This window comes from Fistularia commersonii, chromosome 19, assembly GCF_037954325.1.
Source record: "Fistularia commersonii isolate RoL2024-O1a breed Wild chromosome 19, RoL_Fcom_v1.0, whole genome shotgun sequence".
Taxonomy (NCBI): domain Eukaryota; kingdom Metazoa; phylum Chordata; class Actinopteri; order Syngnathiformes; family Fistulariidae; genus Fistularia; species Fistularia commersonii.
Window position 1 is genome coordinate 6,471,138 of NC_141302.1, and position 20,114 is coordinate 6,491,251.

The 20,114-nt window shown below is 39.6% G+C and overlaps 2 protein-coding genes and 1 long non-coding RNA gene across 5 annotated transcripts; 1 reads left to right on the plus strand and 2 right to left on the minus strand.

Moving 5' to 3' along the window:
• Positions 1–280: 280 nt before the first annotated feature.
• LOC147223579 (uncharacterized) lies at positions 281–10,094 on the plus strand. Its single transcript, XR_015107638.1, has 3 exons — positions 281–290; positions 806–856; positions 9,801–10,094. It is a non-coding gene; the product is annotated as an uncharacterized LOC147223579 (long non-coding RNA).
• Positions 2,566–12,759, minus strand: ctdnep1a (CTD nuclear envelope phosphatase 1a). 2 transcript variants are annotated; one of them, XR_015107637.1, is made up of 9 exons: positions 12,066–12,759; positions 9,293–9,359; positions 7,811–7,929; positions 7,639–7,710; positions 7,279–7,395; positions 6,667–6,778; positions 5,603–5,687; positions 3,201–3,819; positions 2,566–3,097 (listed from the first exon to the last, which is right to left on the minus strand). XR_015107637.1 is itself a non-coding variant. In XM_086166497.1 (8 exons), exons 1-8 carry the CDS (start codon positions 12,168–12,170, stop codon positions 3,759–3,761), a joined length of 738 nt encoding a protein of 245 aa, XP_086022623.1. In that variant the 5' UTR covers positions 12,171–12,759; the 3' UTR covers positions 2,566–3,758. The 2 variants fall into 2 exon arrangements, 1 of the variants encoding a protein (XP_086022623.1); XM_086166497.1 differs by having other exon boundaries at positions 2,566–3,819.
• A 424-nt stretch (positions 12,760–13,183) lies between these two features.
• elp5 (elongator acetyltransferase complex subunit 5) lies at positions 13,184–19,946 on the minus strand. Of its 2 annotated transcripts, none has more exons than XM_086166128.1 (8): positions 19,628–19,946; positions 19,405–19,465; positions 19,227–19,307; positions 15,739–15,950; positions 14,878–15,014; positions 14,695–14,790; positions 14,483–14,583; positions 13,184–14,392 (listed from the first exon to the last, which is right to left on the minus strand). In XM_086166128.1, exons 1-8 carry the CDS (start codon positions 19,680–19,682, stop codon positions 14,284–14,286), a joined length of 852 nt encoding a protein of 283 aa, XP_086022254.1. In that variant the 5' UTR covers positions 19,683–19,946; the 3' UTR covers positions 13,184–14,283. The 2 variants fall into 2 exon arrangements, with proteins under 2 accessions (XP_086022254.1, XP_086022253.1); XM_086166127.1 differs by having other exon boundaries at positions 14,878–15,053.
• Between the last annotated feature and the right edge of the window lie 168 nt (positions 19,947–20,114).

A 20,114-nucleotide genomic window follows, 5' to 3' on the forward strand; every position in this document is an offset into this window, starting at 1 on the left:
TAGCGTAGTCCGGCAGATGAGGTTCGTACTTTTCGGTACAGCGTTTACCTCTAGACTGTGATATAAAAACAAACTAGATATACATTCAAGCAAAAACGACTGAATTTCACCCAGTCTTTGCGATTGTGTATGGTAGACGATTATTTTTTTGCGGAACTACTTTATTTTGATCAACCTTTGCGCGTAGATGAGAGTGAGAAGGCAGTGAGTGGGCATCTGTCCTTGTCATATGACCGAGGCCCAGCAGGTAGCTGCGGAAGGGAGTTATCAGTCTGCGATTCTTCGGCTTCGTAGGTTGACGTGGCTTCAACTATAGCCTTCGCGAAACCCAGAACTACTAACTCCTAATAAATTTGTAATTTAACATTCTAAGTGACCTTGTACATCGCTATCCGAACACAGTGTTTCATCAAGACTCAATTGCCACAGGTTTCGCAATATAGGGTGTTCCTCCCATAGCAGACAAATACAGGCCAGTCCCATTTTCATCGTTCGGTTATGGATCTGAACGAATATATCCCTTAAACGACAGAATAAGTAATAGTAACAGTTAAAAAATATCATAACAGGATCTGCCCTCTTTTCAAATAACGACATAAAGGGAAACATTACCTTTAAGTGACACTTTAGACAGCGTTCTTTACCATACATTAAAACATTGAGCTTATTCACAAAAAAGGCATTATATATTCATGAAAAGCCATTTGGATGAATGGAAATGTCACTAGATTGAAATACAATTTAATATAATTTTCCTTGCTTTGTTTTAGAACTAATTGTGTCTTTTTACTCATTGTTTTGCTAGTTCCTTGGGAGCGGCAAATGAAAAGATGCAGGCCTCTAAAAGTATGACGATGTAAGTGAGACGTCTATTTAATTCTGAAGTGAATATTTCCAAATAGAAAGCAAGACTGGACAAGATGTCTGTGAAGGTTCTCTGTCATTCAGATCATGGTGAATTCTTATTTAAATCTTCTTGTCTTGCCAAGTGGACTTGAATTTCTTCACTTAGAGACGTTTCACCCCTCATCCAAGAGGCTTCTTCAGAAACGGATGGGGGTGAAATGTCTTCAAGTGAAGAACTTCGAGTCCAGTTGCCATGACAAGAAGATTTCAACAAGAATTAAGCACGGACAAGTTTGCGGTGTACATTCTTAAAAACACCACTGGGAAATCCAGAAATATATAATGCACAAGAGAAGTAAGGCTGCATGATTCACTGCTCATGTGCTATTGAACAAACTGCCCTGTATACCTCACTATCAGGAATGTTTATTGTGTGCAAGGTGACAGCCTCAAAATGTCATTACATATGCTGCATAGATTTGTCAAAGATCTGTGAGACTAGGACATTATAATGTAGGGCATTCGTAGTTTTAAATATACTTGGTCCAGTCCCATAGCAATCTTACAATTTTGTACCCTTTATCACAGTGACATTTTCAGAGACAGTTTGTGTACGTTCAAGTACACTTACTGACACTGTTCCCAGTGACAAACAGAATGCAACCTTTGTTCAAATATTTTCCATCCATGTCTTTTTCTGCTCTGATTACTTGAGGTGGCTGCCAAGATGAGGGTCTGTTCTGTGCCCAGAGGTGGCTCCAAATATCTGTGCATAAGATACATTTATTGGATACATAACAGATTTGATAAATGTCTAATTTAAAACTTGACAAAGCAAGAATAATATCCAAGTCAAGCTTTTTTTTTCTGATTACTAGCATCCTTTTTGTTTCACATCAGAATATGATCATGGTATCACACATGAAATTACGTGTTGCTGAAATGAGGGATATTCACTTTGTTTTATTCAAGGTTGAACCATTTAATACCACTAACTTGATACTCCTGTTTTAAAACCCTGCTTTTGTTAAATAAATGTCACAGCACCAAAGGATTCATTTCAGATTGCATTTTGTGCCCTGCAATTTCTACTGTGATGGGTTTGAAAGCAGCAAGGGAGCAAGCACATAAATGGACAGTGTGACTGAAAACTACTAGTTTGATATAACTATCTTCAGGAAGTAAATGTTGAGAAAGCTGTCTTACATAATCATGCACCCATGACATGCCTAAAATTAGTTTCAGTATGAGGCTTGTTTGCCAGTTCACCTAGATGTCCAAAAACAGGGGGTTGTAAAACAGAACTAATAAATCAACGGGTTTTCTTTTAAAGAAGGCAAAAATTTACCTACTTAAGTTGTTGATACAACAAACGATGTGTTCAGAAAAATTATGCTTTCAAGGTTTTTTCTTCAGCTGTATTAAAATTGATAACAGTTACTAAGGAAGAGAAAAACACTGGACTTTGGTTTCTCATTTTGAGAAGCCTTAATTGAAATAAAACTCATTGTTCTTGACCGAGTACCCTGATGCAGTTTTCCATTATGCCACATGGTGGCAGCTCACTTGATATAAATTAAAAGCAGGAAATAAATTCACCTGCTTAGCTCTGACTCCAGTGCAGTTAGATGACAAACTCCAACATCTTATGCCTCAAACAAAAATTAAAACAGTTGTGTTGTTTTGTAGTAAAAGAAAACGAGCTTGGCTGTAACTGGTCGATACTGACAAGTGTTTTTATTAGTAACACAGACCTGGAGACAGAGCCAATGAGAAGCCGCTGTGAGCCTTGACAAGACTGACATTGTTCAGAAGGCATTCAAAGATGGAGGGTTGTAAAGTTGACCCATAAGAGTCAGGAGGAGCAGAAGAAAATTTAAAGGGGGAAGACTGGAAATTTAAATCAAATACAAAACCAACTGCAACAAAAACAGAGGAGAAAAAAAAAAACAATTATAATTCCTATCAGATGAAATCAGGATGGCATCAGATGACAAAGAGGGAGAGTGAAATGTCATGGTATGCATAAGTTATATTATCAGATATTATGATACTAGAGAAACAATCAGATATGGGAAGGCAGCACAGCAGTCCAGATACTGTCACAAGCCTCTTTTTTTTCCTCATAACTTTTCAGTCAAGTCTTCTTTATTCCCATTATGAGACTTGGGGAAAGAATGGTTGCTGACTTTTTTTCCCCATAAAATCTTAGGCTGCTTGGCTGTATTTCCGAAAAGAGAAGAAAAAAAGCCTGTGGAGGATAAGTTGCGAGTCAAAATCCATCATTTACATAATTAAATTTACTCCATTTTACTGAGAGGACAAAAAGAGTACCTCAATAATAAATCAATCACCTGCGAGGTATATGTAGTTATCTAAAAAGTGTCGATTTTTCTCCTTTCCAGCACACAGTTGCTCCTGGAGGTTAAGACCGTAAACTGAAGAGTTACCATTTGAAGTGCAATGGTGGGTGATGCAGAAGAAGAAATAATAATGTAGAATTGTCTGTTGCTTTGCTGATCCTTCTCCCCTCCTCTCTCTCCCAATCATCAAAAAAGTTTAAAAAAGGACAAACCCAGCAAGCATACCCCGACTCACGTACACAGAAGCGCAACTCCATATGCACACAGTCAGTATCAGGAGCAATAAGGCAGATTGGCTCCCCTTTGTTTTGGAAAAAAAAAACGAAAAAAGAACTAAGAAGAAAAAAGCTGGTTCCCCTTCCCTCCCCAGTAGTTTGTGGGCTCTTGTGATCCCATAGTGTTCATCCCGTTGAGGCGATTACCCCAACCCTCCTCTCCTCTGGACGGGCCTGAGAAGCTCAGAGGGGGCTGGTGGGTCGTCTGAGTGGGAACTGAGGGCAGGATGGAAGCCGGCAGAGAGGAAGAGACTCCTCCTCTTGATACAGCCAATCACCAGAGCCGGTGCTGGTGGAGGTTTCGACTGAGGACGGAGCGAACATCAGCAGTGAACCTAAGAGTGAAGCGAAATAGAAAGGATTAGTTCAAGTGATATGGTGTGCCTCATTTTGTAAAAAAAAAAAAAAAAGGATGGATCACTATTTTTGAACAAATCTGTTTTTCAAGGCAAGAGAAATGAGGCTGATACACTTCAAGGAAGATGCTGCAGTAAGAACCATCTCTAGCTTAGCTTGGTAAGGTCAAACATCTAGTCCGATTTAGGAGAAATAGAAAATTGTGCATTGAAGTCGATTGAAACCTGCAAACCACTAGTATTTCATTCTGTAAGAAATGCATACAAACAGTTGGATTTTAAACAGATGTGTGTTGGAACCATTTATTCAAATGGGATGCCTAAAATAGTGGATGGATAGCTTTTTTTTAGGATATAAATCATGCAGTAATTCAGAATGTTCACAATTTCAGAAAAGAACAATGTGAAAGTTTTACACAATCTTATAAACCCTTTAGGTATGGGTACAAAATATGCAATGTTTTCCCCGCTGTTCCAGCTATGCCCTTGGGGATATACCATTTTGACTCCAGCTTTGATTATGTCGTGATACCCAAGGGGTATCAATAATTTCAGGCTTGACTGTATGAAATTATAGACACACACTCGATCTCTTCTTCTTGTTCTTCTTCTCCTCCTTTCGGCTTTTCCCTTCAGGGGTCACCACAACAAATCAACCTTCTCCATCAAACCCTATTCTCTGTATCCTCCTCTCTAACACATCCATAAATCTTCTCTTTGGTCTTCCTCGATACCCCCTGCCTGGCAGCTCCAATTCCAGCATCCATCTACAAATATATTCACTATCCCTCATCTGTACATGATCAAACCATCTCAGTCTGGCTTCTCTGACCTTCTCTCCAAAACATCTAACATGTACTGTTCCTCTGATAAGACTCATTCCTGATCCTATCCATCCTTGTCACTCCCAAAGAGAACTTTAGCATCTTCATCTCTGCGACCTCTAGCTCTGCCTCCTGTCTTATCGTCATCGTAACTGTTTCTAGGCCATACAGACACGATGGTCTCACCACAGTCTTGTACACCTTTCCTTTTATTCTGGCAGACACACACTTGATAAAAGAGCAAAATAATGCAGAGAATTAAAGCAATTTAGTTGTTGATTAAATATGAATTTAATACTATAAATCACAGCTATAGGCCTGATTATTCAGGAGGGCATTTTTACTTGTCACAATGTAGACGTTCTTCCTGCTAGGAGTGGCTGACAAAAAGTTTGTCGGCCAGACAAAACACACTTCTGGCTATCACTACTTTTCATCTTACAGCTTGACAGAAAGGAATCAATTCTAAACTGTACAAAAGAACATCTTTGCCCAATGAGAGCTAGGTGTTACTTTTTCTAATATGTTCTCAGCTCAGCTGACCTTGGTTTTACACTGTCTAGTACCAAAACTAATTTTTCCACTGCATCTGGAAAGTACTGCTGTTAACAGTGTTAACAAAAGGACCTTAAAGAAACTGGAATTAAATAGTGGGGGAGGGGGAGGGCAGATACTGAACCAAACCAGGTGGATAGCATGTTAAGAACATCAGCTTGCGGTAATGGTGTTGTAACCTAACAGATGAAACTTCGGGGTGAAATTGCCGGTAGTTTGTGCAAGGGTAATATCATTCAATGCACATTGTAATACACTTTTTAAAATTCGCTGCATGCAAACAATTTTTATATTCATTTTCATATAATATGAAAGAACATATACAACATTAACATTATGCTCAATTCCCAAATGCAATTAAATCCAGACAGTACATCTCTTACCTAAGTGCATCCAGCATAGGCAGCAAGTTAAGAAGTGCTGTGTCACTAGGGTCGCTGAACCAAGACTTGATGGGTATTGCATTGTCTGGAGGGCAGAGAGCATTCAGTCAGTGATGTTGAGGTAGCAGACATGGTTGTGATTTCATGCTGCTCTCTTAACAAGGACACCAAGTGAGAGGAGGAGCAGATTAAATTGACTGTTACAGGATTAACAATATACTCATTGTACTGAAAAAAAACTGCTTGTTTTTTTTCTATCTTGTTCTTGGTTTGTCACAAGGTTAGTCAGTGGTATGAAGACGTCTCATCGGGTTTTGTTTATTCAAGACTTCTTCCACTGCAACGTCTTTACTGAAAGAAGCAAGGGTGTTGCTCATGACAATTCAATCGTGATTTCGTTCCATTGAATCCTTCCAAAAGATACAAGTGCATAAATTGCACTTCCACACAGTTGTTTCATGTGCATTTTCACTTAACATATAACTCAATCGTGAAGGCCTAAAAAGTAATGACAAAAAACACTTTATTGATCATTATTCAAGTCTTTACTTAAGACAGATCAAAACATTAGATCTCAGTGAACTGGTTGTCAAATTCAAGTATTGCGCCACACATTTTGATCATTTTAACCTTCATTGAAAAGTTTTCAGCATTAGTTCAGTGTTAATTGAGCTTCAGAAGATATTTGTAGTTTCAGAAATATCAATACACACATATCTGTCTGTCTGTCTGTCTGCCTGTCTATATAAGATAATTAAAATGGTATATCAAAAATAGTATATACACCAAAAAGCAACACAAATCTTTGAAACTGGGCTTTGGCTATTAATGCCAAAAAACAAATGAACGAAAACAGATTTGGAAGTTATTAGTGATGCTTTCATTTTACTATAGATACATACTTTAATAGGACTGTTCCCCAGCTTCACCATTTTGGAAAACAAGTTATTTATGGCGTCCAAAAAACAAAAAGCATTTACGATGACTCTGTGACAACTGAAAGTGATCCAACCATATTTTCGTCAGAGGGGCTATAAATTATTATTACTTATAGAGTGTCTTACCTGGATGGCTTCGATAAGCACCAGGCGAGTTGTCCAGGATGACAATGCTGGACATGTCGTTGTGTACTACAGACAGGTCTTTAATATAACTACCTAGATCCAATGTACAATGCTGTTGGATGAAATAGATAAAAATGTTTCAATCAATGAGGCAATCAGAAAAGATGAAACAGACATTTAATAGAAAAAGGGCTTCTACAAATTAAAAAATATATAAGAGCTAAACTGCCTCAGAATTGGCAAGCCTTCATATTACAAGTAATTATACAGTAAATAAAATTTGTTACTTTGACATACTCTTAGGTTGATCTATAAAAGTGTATTCAAAAGCAAACAGGGCTAAAATACAGCAAAAAAACTCACAAGAGGGACAGAAAAATACTAAATTTCATCCATATTTATTGGTTATATACTGCACTCCACTGATTGGGTGTGGGGAAAAAGGGGAAGGCACTGACTCCATGGGATATGCTTAACATTTCAACTTTCATTTCAATTAAGAACCTCAAGGATATGAGAGTTAAACCAAAGAGGCAAAAATAAGCATTCAGCCACTCTATATTACAGAAATACAGGTAAGAGCTGACAAGCTAATCCAGTTCGGAGCTTTACCTGTCTGTAGTATCTGCGTTTTAGGATGTTCCTGTTGTTGTCCAACTTGTCTGCCACTGCTGACCCGTAGATCTCCATACTTGCAGTGAAAACCACCAGCTCATACCACTGGCTCACCTGTGTACATAAATGGGAGCACAGTGCAAATAATACCAATAATACAGAAATTCAAGGATTCACAATGAGACAACATTTTTTTCCAATTGAATGGTTGAATGTCATCATGCATTGCATAATAAAGGCAAACACAGTTGGTTGACAGGAACGATTTTACTAATGCTTCTTCTTTGCTGTACACTTAGAATTTTTATGGTCTACTAATTACAATCTCAGAATTGTTAAAGGGATCACAACACTTACCACTTCTAAAAAGAAATCAACATGTGGCCTTTTATGTACAAAGAATCTCACTGGGTGCTTATCAATAACGACCTGCATCAAAAAGAAACAAAAGAAGATCCTTCATTTAGTAAAAACAGTGATGAAACTTTAATGTACTTGTATTTTAGCATGTGGTGGTTAATGCCCCTACTTTGAGGATAAAGTCAGGTGGCGTCCCAGGCCTCACTGTAGGCCTGAGGACCCCATCATGGTGAGAATGAATTAGTGTTTCATCCAGATCAAGAACCAGAATCTTCCTCTTTACTGCATCTGGAGTTGGTGAGAAAATAAAAAAACAAAAACAAATGTTAAGTACAGCAAGTTTGAATACAGGGAAGATTACCACAAAAATAACATTGACATAAGAAACATGAGAATACATGTTTACTTGAACTGTAGTAACCTGATTGATATCACATACACTACTTCAGTGATTTCTTCCAGCATACATTCATTTCTTGGAGGAAGAGCAACAGGAAGATCAGCAATGTTTAATATATGCCTGTAATTACCATGAATCTCTGAGGAAGACAGTATCATCATACCGAGCAAAACTGCATGCGTTAAGGCATCCTTGTTTCAGTTATGCCAAAGGTCCATCTATGCCAGCGACCTGACTTGCCAGTCAAGTAGTTTGACCTTTTATTTCACTAGCACAGAGCCTTGCCTTGCTTACAGCATGGCTTGGTGCTCTGTGTGCAACTCAGCGACTTGCTCACTATTTCTTATCGCTAAAGGGTTTCAGCTAAAAGTTGCCCTGCCTTATATGTAGGGTTGCTCCCTAGGTGAGCAGGTGATGCCTCGTTTGATCCAAATTCATTCTCCCGCTGTTTTCACCTCTTCATCCGGCACTGTGGGCATAGTCACAGCCGAGCCGAGTAATTCATTCTCCTGACTCAGCTGCATGGTTGCATGTTTTGTTTTCTTGTGAGGTTTTACAACAGTTGGTATCCATGGATTTGCATTACTGCCACTCTCAGACTCCGCTTTCCCTAAAATTCAAGCCAGGTCACCTTTCAAATCCAGTTTTCCTTAAAAAAATAAACAAATTTGAACACCTCAGTTCTGTCTCCATACTTTGATTTATTTTCAAAAATTTCATCAATCTGTCATTGTGCACATGGGGGGAAATCTCAATCCCTTTTAAATACAAACATGCGTTTACTGTGTGAAATCATGGCTACCCTGCCCTCCCTTTGTGATGTCAGAACTTTCTCTATCACCAGGGAGACATTATATACATACCGCAAACTTAACCCACTCATATATTTATTACTTGATTCTCCTTTAAATCCACAGACAGCAGTAATGCAACTGTCAACTCCCAAAAAACATACCTCACTACCTCCCTAACAGAAGAAAGCAAAAAAGAATTAAAACGAAGAAGCTGGAGTTTTAGCTCACTGGTGTCTTCAACATAGAAGCTTATTCCTCTGTCTCCATGTTGCTTCTACAGCTCCCACTTTTACACATACAGGAAAATTCCTAATTCCTGTGCTGCACTTACTCTTAGGTGTCAAACCGACTTTTTTGGATTCAAAAATAGATGAGACACATAAAGAAACTGCATCTGGGTAGAAAATTGGAATTAAGACAAACAACATGAAAAAAGAAAACATGATCATATACTCACTGAGTCTGTTTCTGGAGATGGGTGACAAAGGCAAAGTGTCATATCGCACCGTCTGATACTGGATTATCTGTAAATGAAAGACAACTTGAGAAATTCTATAAACAGTTTTTATATGAATTGGACTGACACCTCAGATAATACAATTTTGAACTATTAGAATATTAGATGTGCCCATTCTCAATCCAAATGCAACGTCTGTCTTTGATAAATCAGTATTTGTTTGTTGGAATTACAACTCTTTGTGAAATAATTAGTTTAACTGAGTAATAAGAGAGGCATTGACCAGCTAAAATTTGATTCATATCATCGCTTCACAGTCTTTTTTCTTTTGAAAGCAATGTTTCCACTTCATATTCACATTTAGAGATTAGAGGGCAACATTCAGAAATTAACTAGTTTATGCCCAATGCATTGTGCCCCTTGCTCCCTCTCCTCTAGCGATAGCAACTACATAGAAGAGCCTTTCTAGTGTCACTCTTGCTCAGCGGCTGTGTGCTTTTCTTCACAGGGCTATTTTAGCCCCCCCAGCTGTCAGAGGGTGTCAGAGGACCACTGGGTACACACAGAAAGGGAGACTTCCAGGGTGACTTTGACTGAGCCTGGGCTGCTTGGTGCCTAAGCCTAACAGGGCCTTCTTCACTTTACTGCAGAACAGGCAGTGCAATGTTGCGAGAAGTCTACTGCTAGAGGTGACAACCATGGGGCACAATACGAGGACATCACCGAACTCTCATCCCACCTTGATCCATCTGGACCGAAGTCCAACAAACTCAGGACTAATTCTTGGCCTCCTGACGAGAGCTACACCTAACATTTCAAAGAAGTTTGCCTCTCTTACAATAACCGATAATCCGATATCTATCTTGAGAGGCAGTTAATTTTTGGATGTTGTTCATCAGTCAGCAGAATTACACAAGAGTGCTGCGAGTGCCTTAAAATTGGGCAAGATATATTAGTATGGTTAAAATAAAAACTAATATTTTTGTAAACATGGTTTTGTGATCGTATGCATTGGCATTTTGCAAGTGTCATTCAGGTTTGCAAATTGAAATTAGGACACCCCTTTCCATTTGCATAGTTATTCAGGTGAAAAAAATGCCAATACAGATTAAATTTAAAAAAATGCAAACAACAACTTCATCACATCACTTTGGCCACAATAATTAATTAATGTTGACACAAAATTGTCAAACACTAAGAGTTTAAAGAGTAGCAATCAAGACATATATGCTACATTCATATTGGACTCTAAGTAGTTTCACTAAAGTTGGATTATGGCTCCTAATTGTGTCAGCACCAACTCAACTGGTCCACAAGGCCACCTCAAACACTGTGATGCAATAGAGGATGTGTGAAAACATTGTGTGACATTGTGAGCAACCATCTCATCCTCTGTTTACAAACAGTACCATGCATAGGATTAAGAACTGATCCTAATATTCATAATCTGTGAGAGCTTTTCATAAAAAAAATGATTCAGGTGTGATATGCACAAGAGCGCATAGACACACATGCGCGCACACACATACAACAGTAGATGTAGTTCAACAAGGATTACTAAGATTTACTGTAAAGGGGTTTTTAGCGGTCAAGAAAGTAGAACAATGGAGTCCACTACTTAAAATGTTACATCATAACACCCCAGCCATAGTTTACCTGATTGTTGTGTCCACTGTCACCTACAATATATTACTTGCAATATAGGCACTATTACTGGAGGATTTTAACAGTGTTCCAGCGCATCACACACTTAACAACACAGCTAAACTGTGAGTGAGAGCACGACAGAATGAACAGTGTGCTCTCTGTGCTGACATAATCCCTCTCACTTCAGCCACAACATGACTGGACTACTCACTCTAAGGGCCTGTTGACAACACACAAGTGTTACTGCCACACAATAAACATCAAACCTCAAACGTTGCAATGATTACAACACACCAGGCACTCCCTCAGGCTTTGGAGGCTTGATACAGAGTTACAGTCGAAGTCCACTCATATTACATCACATATGCATGTCTATTAAGAGTTCAATTCCACCTGTGCAAGTTGCTGTCAGGTCAAGTCTGATACCTCAAATGCCGTGTTTATTGTAGAGGCATTAGGGAGCAATTGAAGGTGACCTGCAGGATTGTGCTTGAAACTCCTCATTGCTTGATTTGAGAGGGTTTTACTTATTGAATAACTGATAAATTTATATATTGGTGCTGAAACAGTCAACTGAGCAACAGAAAAAAAATCATCTGCTACAACCATGATAATTGATACACTTGGGAGTCAGTCACGCAATTCCAAATTGACTTTGGCTACAGTGCAAGATTCCAACTCCTCAAATGGGAATATTAACATATTTTATGGAATTATAGATTCATTCAATTACACGGGTTTGAAAATGAACTTGAGTCTATGGAAAATTATGACACAAATCTCAAGACACGGGGGAGTCATTCAAAAAATAGACTGAAACATTATGTAATGAAAAACTGAATCAGTTGTATGTGTGTATTATTTGGCATGCAAACCAATGATAAATTAAAGCCCATTCAGTATAACACACTGTAGGAGATATACACTGTAGGAGATATACACTATTCTTATTTAAACCAATGATATGATCTCTGGGAACCTAAGTAGAGGAGAGCAAGGTGAGCATCCTTATTGTTATACGAGATGTGGAAAAACAATGACGATCTTCATGTCTACGTCGTCACTTCACTCTCTCCCCCCAAAATATATAGAAACCAAGTGCCATTAACCCTCAAAGCTCTCTCACCGTTCGTAGGTGCTTCCTGAGGATGTACATGATGAAGCCCCATATTCTGGACGTTACGCCGAGAAAAGTGCGAATGCCAAGTAAACACTGCCGGGTCTTCAGCATGTTGACGAGCACGCAAAGACCCCAACACTAACCAGCTTCAATTCTAGGTCGATATCCGAATTTTGCGAAGACTTGAGAGCTGTTCGCCTCTGTCCGTTATAGCCCGAGCCGCCAAACTAGCAACTTTAAAATAACCAAGAGGCCAAGCAAACGTGTGAGTACCTTGCTCTGCACACTTGTGGCACAATGAACATTAAACGACGTGCATTCGCATCGTAGCTATGATAGACAAACGGGGACGTGGTCAAAAGAAAGGCTGCTGCACGACGGCTGCTGCTGTATGGACCTTAGCACGCAGCTCGTTGACAAGCTAGCTCAGAAGCTAGCTGTGTACCAAATAACATTAGCTAGCAGCCACCGAGCTACCGCTAGCTCGACGGGGTGACCACCTTAAGCCTGGCTCAAAAATACCCCTAAACCCTCTGGGGCGCTTCGTTGCCAATGAACAGTTCCGTGCGTTTACGCTGTGCGACAGGTCCGAAGCAAGTACGTTTAAAAAGTTTCAGGGACTCCAACCGGCCCGGATAAAATCAGTTTGTAGTCCAGTGGAAATCCGGAATGAAACTGCGAGCCGCCATCGCCGCTTTGCCGTCACTTCCGCGAGAGAGGGCTCCTGTGTATGCGCACAGCACGTCCACGTGGAAGGAAAATAAACAGACGTGGACGAGATGAAGCGCGTTTGTTGAGATTTTAACCTCCCCCATCTACTTTTCCGTTGCTTTCTCTGTAACTTTGATTTTTTTTTCAATTGAATGTTATACAAAAAAACACGAATTTCATATCGTACGTCTGTGCATGTTAATTCATTGTACGATTGTACTAGATTTAGCCGTGGTTGCTGACAAATGAAATAATTCAAGATGTAAATCGGCCGGTGTGATCTTCATCTATATCTATATACATATATATATATATATATATATATATATATATTAGTATGTGTGAATCTTTATGATTTCATCAGGACTTCGAAAGGTCAATCCAGAAAAAAACTGGCTCATCATTCATTTAAACTTACACTGTTATTTAATAGAAGCATTATCAACACTAGCTATAGAATACTTTTTTTTTTAAGTTTGATTTCTAACATTGCAAACAAACGAAATCCTTTGGAAATGTTTCAAATAGCTGTTCATTTCGCACGCATATCCTGGCGGATAATTTACCCTTTATAGGAACTTAAAAAGTATACAAAGGAAAAATAAATGTATATCTGCAAAGATAATGATGTTTAAGTGCTGTTATGGTGCTAAATTTGGCTGATGGTTTTGGCCACTAACCCAGAATCATATCTGGATGGTCAAGCCAGGTAATTCAGACAGCAAAAACACTGATGAAGAATAATTGTGAAATTCAAATATTACTTTCAATAATATGTGGAGCAGACTGCAGTCAACCACAGTTCATGCATTAGATGTTCACTTGCAGCACTAAGCTAAACCTTATATGGCCATATTTTACTTATTTGGTGTGATTAGTTGAGAGAAGCTGTGTTTCATATGTTCAAGGACTTCAAAATTGAAAAATGTCTAGTATTCTTGTCTTGAAAGGTTGTGAATATTTTGTGTGACGCATTCCCTAAGGACTGACTTAGTTTCTTCAATCATTAGCAGGGCATTTTTTGGTGCAAAGCATACAACCCTGGACCAGTGTGGTGAAATAATGGTTGCTTATTGCATGTTTCTATTTTAAAAAAGAAACAGAAAAACGTTTGAAGGGTGCCATACACATTTGTGATGAGCCATAGCACCACCTAGCATCTGTTTTGTGCTGTAACAGGTACTGGCCTCTGACCCACCATATAAAACATGACTATCTAGTAGTATAGACACACATAAATAAAAATCCTGCCTTCCCATTCAATTTGAAGTTTGACAAAAAAACGAACTAAATAAATAAGAGATTTGAATGTCTTTGCTGAGAACATATCAGGTGGTATAAGGCACTGATTTGGCCACAGGATACATCAAGTGACATTTACAGATATATGAGACCTTAAAATAGTTTTATGGTAATCAGTTTGCTTTTGTGAAATGAACTACATAACTTGGATGACAAAGAGGATATGCTAATCTATCCACACTGAAGTCTGTCTAAGTTTCATGCCAAGAAACTAAACATCAAGGTCATCATCAGGATCCTCTTGGTCGTAGTCATCATTGGCATCAGGCTCATATAGAATCCGTCCTGATCCAGGGCCGGAGCGAAGCAGGGCTGATTTCCTGTTGGAGTGTACACATACTAGTTTGTGAAAATATCAAACCCAGCAATTGAATTACAAAATGCACAAAAGCTGAGAAAATATTTCTCACTTCTCTTTACTAAAGACGAAGGGAAGAGCCAGTTTATCCCTCGCGTCACGCTCAGCATCAGATAAACGCAGGTTAAAGGTTAGGTTTGCTGCTGGGTCCACCTATTGGAAATCGGAAAAAAAACCTTTGTGACTTCTTGCTTCATGACTTTATTTTTCTTTGAATCTTGTTAGGATATGATGTGCTAGTTTAAGTATGCTTTTCAGTTGCACCTCTTGTTCATCCGGGTCAGGCAGTTTGGACCCTGCATGGCTGGTTTTACTCTGCGTTATAACAGAGAGGTCTTCTTTGATGCAGAAAATATCCTCCTTTTGACAAAAAAAGAGACAATCTAATGTATTATTTACGACACTTCAGAATCAATAAAAAGTCATCCCACTAGAAACTATTCTTACATCTTGTAGAACCTTCCCTGATTTTAAGCGCTTTGTTGTCTTTGCCAAAGCTTCATCCCCCTTCTTTCCAGGGGTTACAGTGATGACTGATGTGGTCAAGTGGCACAAACTTCCCACTGTGCCCCACTGGTGCAGATCTGTGTGAAGCAGACCTATTATAGTTCTCACAGCTCCCCCTAATGAAAACAGCAGAGAAATGTTATGTGGTGTACTTAATAATGATAATAATGTGGTCTATCAGTGCTGGTGCGAAATATGGGTACCAAATATTTACTTTGATACTTTATGGCAGATTTTTTTGTTTAATAATTGAAAAAGGCAACACAGAATTATGCTGTATCCATCCAAACATCAGTGTTTGCTCAAAGAAAACCTTGAGTTTGCTTTTTGATATTAATAATTAATTGTTTTGTAATTGACTAAAACAATGGAAATTCTATAATCACTTTTTAGATTAAGTGCCTTGATCTATTTCAGCACTGACATAGAATTCCTACATTCCTAGAGCAATTTGTCACAATCCAACACATAACAATGGGGCCTGCATTTTTTTTTTAAGAAAATTGTTTAAAATTAAGATATAAATACTGGCAAGAAAACTACCTTAAAAAATTTAAAAATGGGAAATCATTTAACTTCAGGCTCCTCCATACTCAGGATATCCTGAGTGTATGTGTTACATTTGATTTTAGGGGCAAATATTCTGATATACATTCAAAAGACTCTTCAGCATAGTGACATTTTTTTCGTCAAATCTTTTTTTCTCATTCTGAATAGAGTGTGTCCAGTACCAGATTATGCAAAACTAATCACCAGCTCAAGTATTTTGAAACAGATATACAATAGAGGATAAATGATCACCTTTTTTAAGTTGCTGCAGAGTCTCACAGACAGAGGGAGTGGTTAAATGTCTTAGTATCCATGACAGTGAGTCGATAACTAAAGTAGCGGGTTTGGATTGTGATATTTGCTTGATGAGAGGAGCAAGTTTATCCAAACAGAACTGTTGAACTGTGAAAGTTGGATGATCTGTCCATCCAAGGGGGTCGATGTAAGCATTGTGAAAGTGAAGCCTGAAATTATAAACAAATTGATTGATTAGTTTCAGAAAAACTTGAGAGTTTAATCTAAAAGCTGGTATGGAAGGGGTTTTTTGTTTTCATTTTTTGTTTGGTCCGGCTAAATGCTAAATTTTGAGGTAATGCCACTGCTGGCAGTTAGTTTATTTTTTTCACTACCACTTTAAAAATGTCCCTTTAAGTTTATAAAACCATAGTAATTTTAGTAAATTAATTAAAGTACAATGATTTAAGCGAGCAATCTTCTTCTTCTTCTTCTTTCGGCTTTTCCCATTAGGGGTCGCCACAGCGAGTCAACTTTCTCCATCTAACCCTATTCTCTGTATCTTCCTCTCTCACACCAACTACCTTCATATCCTCTCTCACTACATCCATAAATCTTCTCTTTGGTCTTCCTCGAGACCTCTTGCCTGGCAGCTCCAATTCCAGCATCCGTCTACCAATATATTCACTATCCCTCCTCTGTACATGACAGAACCATCTCAGTCTGGCTTCTCTGACCTTCTCTCCAAAACATCGAACATGTGCCGTCCCTCTGATAGACTCATTCCTGATCCTATCCATCCTGGTCACTCCCAAAGTGAACCTCAACATCTTCATCTCTGCAACCTCTAGTTCTGCCTGCTGTCTTTTGGTCATTGTAACAGTTTCTAGTCCAAACATCATCGCTGGTCTCACCACTGTCTTGTACACCTTTCCTTTTATTCTGGCTGATAGTCTTCTATCACATAGTACCCCTGACACTTTTCTCCACCCATTCCAACCTGCTTGGACCCGTCTCTTCACCTCTTTTCTGCACTCTCCGTTGCTCTGGACTGTTGACCCTAAGTACCTGAAATCCTCCAGCTTCTTGATCTCCACTCCCTGTAGCCTCACCGCTCCACCCGAGTTCCTCTCGTTCACACACATATATTCTGTCTTGCTGCGGCTAACTTTCATTCCTCTCCTTTCCAGAGCATACCTCCACCTCTCTAGATTTTCCTCTACCTGTTGTCTGCTCTCACTACAGATCACAATGTCATCTGCAAACATCATGGTCCATGGGGATTCCTGTCTAACCGCATCTGTCAGCCTATCCATCACCATTGCGAACAAGAAGGGGCTCAGAGCTGATCCCTGATGGAGTCCCACCTCCACCTTGAACTTCTCTGTTACCCCTACAGCACACCGTACCAGTGTCTCACAGCTAGCATACATGTCCTGCACCAGTCTAACATACTTCTCTGCCACTCCAGACTTCCTCATGCAATACCAGAGCTCCTCTCTTGGCACCCTGTCATATGCTTTTTCTAGGTCTACAAAAACGCAATGTAACTCCCTCTGGCCTTCTCTGTACTTTTCTATTAGCATTCTCAACGCAAATACTGCATCTGTAGTACTCTTCCTAGGCATGAAGCCATACTGCTGTTCACAAATGCTGACTTCTGCTCTCAGTCTAGTTTCCACTACTCTTTCCCATAACTTCATTGTATGGCTCATCAACTTTATCCCTCTGTAGTTGCCACAATTCTGCACATCCCCTTTATTCTTAAAAATAGGCACCATCACACTTTGTCTCCATTCTTCAGGCATCTTCTCACTCTCTAAGATCCTGTTGAATAATCTAGTCAGAAAATCTACCGCTGCCTCTCCTTGACACTTCCACACCTCCATAGGTATATCATCAGGACCAACTGCTTTTCCACTCTTCATCCTCTTCAATGCCTTCCTCACTTCACTTTTACTAATTTTTGCTACTTTGTGGTCTACAATAATCACCTCTTCTACCCTTGCCTCTCTTTCATTTTCCACATTCATCAGTTCTTCAAAGTACTCTTTCCATCTTCCCATCACTCTTCTACATCTGTCAATACATTTCCCTCTCTGTCCTTTATCACCCGGACCTGTTGTACATCCTTTCCATCTTTATCTCTCTGTTTCGCCAACCTGTATAGATCATTCTCACCCTCCTTACTATCCAACCGAGCATACAAGTCATCATAAGCCCTTTGTTTTGCCTTTGCTACCTCTATCTTTACCTTTCGCCACATCTCCCTGAACTCCTGTCTGTTCTCTTCCGTCCTCTCAGTATCCCACTTCTTTTTCGCTAACCGCTTTCTCTGTATACACTCCTGCACTTCCTCATTCCACCACCAAGTCTCCTTATCTACTTTCCTTCCAGATGACACACCAAGTACTCTTCTACCTGTCTCCCTGATAACACTAGCTGTTGTTGTCCAATCATCTGGAAGCTCACCCTGACCACCCAGACCCTTTCTCAATTCCTCCCTGAAAACCATGCAACACTCCTCCCTTTTCAGCTTCCACCATTTTGTCCTCTGCTCTGCCTTTGTCCTCTTCATCTTCCTTGTCACCAGAGTCATCCTACAAACCACCATCCTATGCTGTCTGGCTACACTCTCACCTACAACTACTTTGCAGTCACTGATCTCTTTCAGGTTACCTCGTCTATACAAGATGTAGTCTACCTGCGTGCTCCTACCTCCGCTCTTATAAGTTACCCTATGTTCCTGTTTTTTCTGGAAAAAGGTGTTCACTACAGCCATTTCCATCCTTTTTGCAAAATCTACCACCATCTGTCCCTCGGCATTCCTATCCTGGATACCAAATCTGCCCATCACTTCCTCATCCCCTCTATTGCCTTCACCGACATGTCCATTGAAGTCTGCACCAATGACCACTCTCTCATTTCTGGGAATATTCTGCATCACTTCATCTAACTCATTCCAGAACTTCTCCTTCTCTTCAGATTCACATCCCACCTGCGGGGCATAGCCGCTAACAACATTGAGCATCACACCTTCGATTTCCAATTTCAGACTCATAAGTCTATCTGATATTCTTTTCACCTCTAGGACGTTCCTAACAAACTCCTCCTTCAAGATAACTCCTACTCCATTTCTCTTCTTGTCAGTACCATAATAGTACAACTTAAAGCCTGCTCCTAAGCTTCTAGCCTTACTACCTTTCCACCTGGTCTCCTGGACACACAGTATATCCACCTTCCTTCTCTGCATCATGTCCACCAACTCTCTACCTTTTCCTGTCATAGTCCCAACATTCAAAGTCCCTACTCTCAGTCCCAGACTCTTTCCTTTCCTCCTCTCTCTCTGCTTCCGAACACGCACTCCTCCTCTTCTTCTGGTTCTTGTGCACTCCTCCTCTTCTTCTTGTTCTTAATGATTTAAGCGAGCAATGCTTTACAGAAAGAAAGCATCCTGAAATATTATTGAGGACACTTTTAGTTTTTTCAGTAGTGATCTTGGTTACCTTGGAGTAAGTGCATCGTTCAATCCAGCCCGTAGTTCGTCTTCACTAACCTCAAAACTGAGCACATGAACTTCTTCCTCCCTGTATTCACAACACAAGTTCAAGTAGGTATGGATATTTTCCAGCCAACAAAACCTACATACATACATAATAGCTGTTATAAGCATATTCTGACTACCTGTTCAATGTAGCCTTGATGAAACTCCACAGGAGGTGTCGGCCAGAATAATTAGCAGAATCTTGGAATAATGATAATAACAACCAACACACACACAAATCACATTTCAGTTAATTTGGCATAACAAGCAAGCTAGCGAGATGCTTTTCAAGTAAAAAAAAAATGCGGGTGCTACATTCATTGTAATTATAATGCAAGCGCAGCAATATGACAAGATATTTACCTTGTATTATAAGAAACCCTCCTGCGTCGTTTCCTTGTAATAGTTCAAGCAACATGGTATACAGGGGCAGTGAATAGATAGAGGGTCTAAGTAGCTTGAGCTAGTTAGCATACCTTTGAATTACCACCTACTTAGATGGCCATGCTATGTCTATAAACTATAAACTCGAGATAATGGCCGGCGGCTGAAAGCTCGGCTTCTGTAAAATGCCAAAACAGCGAACAATCAAGTATATTTAACAACGAAGCTCTCAAGCGGTGTTGACATCCAACATGTTCTGGTGTATATTGTCCGAGCGCTTTCAACTCGTAAACTTCATATCCCAAGGTTGCCGTCGACGCGTTTCGAAACTGGACTCTGGAGGGAAATGTAGTTTTTTGAACGTGGAACTTTGTCCCCGTTATTGCTCGGTAAACTACGTTATCCGACTTCCTCCCTGGGAAACCGCTGCGCTGCCAGACTCAAGAGGCTTCTACCGCGCGTAGAG

What these genes read in the sequence shown, in the direction of transcription:
- elp5 (XM_086166127.1), bottom strand. Translation starts at nt 19,682, where the DNA reads ATGTTGCTTGAACTATTACAAGGAAACGACGCAGGAGGGTTTCTTATA. An exon ending in ATCAAGGCTACATTGAACAG is followed by an intron (nt 19,308 to 19,404) that starts GTAGTCAGAATA and finishes TTGTGAATACAG; the next exon opens with GGAGGAAGAAGTTCATGTGC. An exon ending in CAGGGAAGGTTCTACAAGAT is followed by an intron (nt 14,791 to 14,877) that starts GTAAGAATAGTT and finishes TTTTGTCAAAAG; the next exon opens with GAGGATATTTTCTGCATCAA.
- ctdnep1a (XM_086166497.1), bottom strand. Translation starts at nt 12,170, where the DNA reads ATGCTGAAGACCCGGCAGTGTTTACTTGGCATTCGCACTTTTCTCGGC. An exon ending in TCAGGAAGCACCTACGAACG is followed by an intron (nt 9,360 to 12,065) that starts GTGAGAGAGCTT and finishes TTTCATTTACAG; the next exon opens with ATAATCCAGTATCAGACGGT. An exon ending in AACGCAGATACTACAGACAG is followed by an intron (nt 6,779 to 7,278) that starts GTAAAGCTCCGA and finishes TTCATCCAACAG; the next exon opens with CATTGTACATTGGATCTAGG.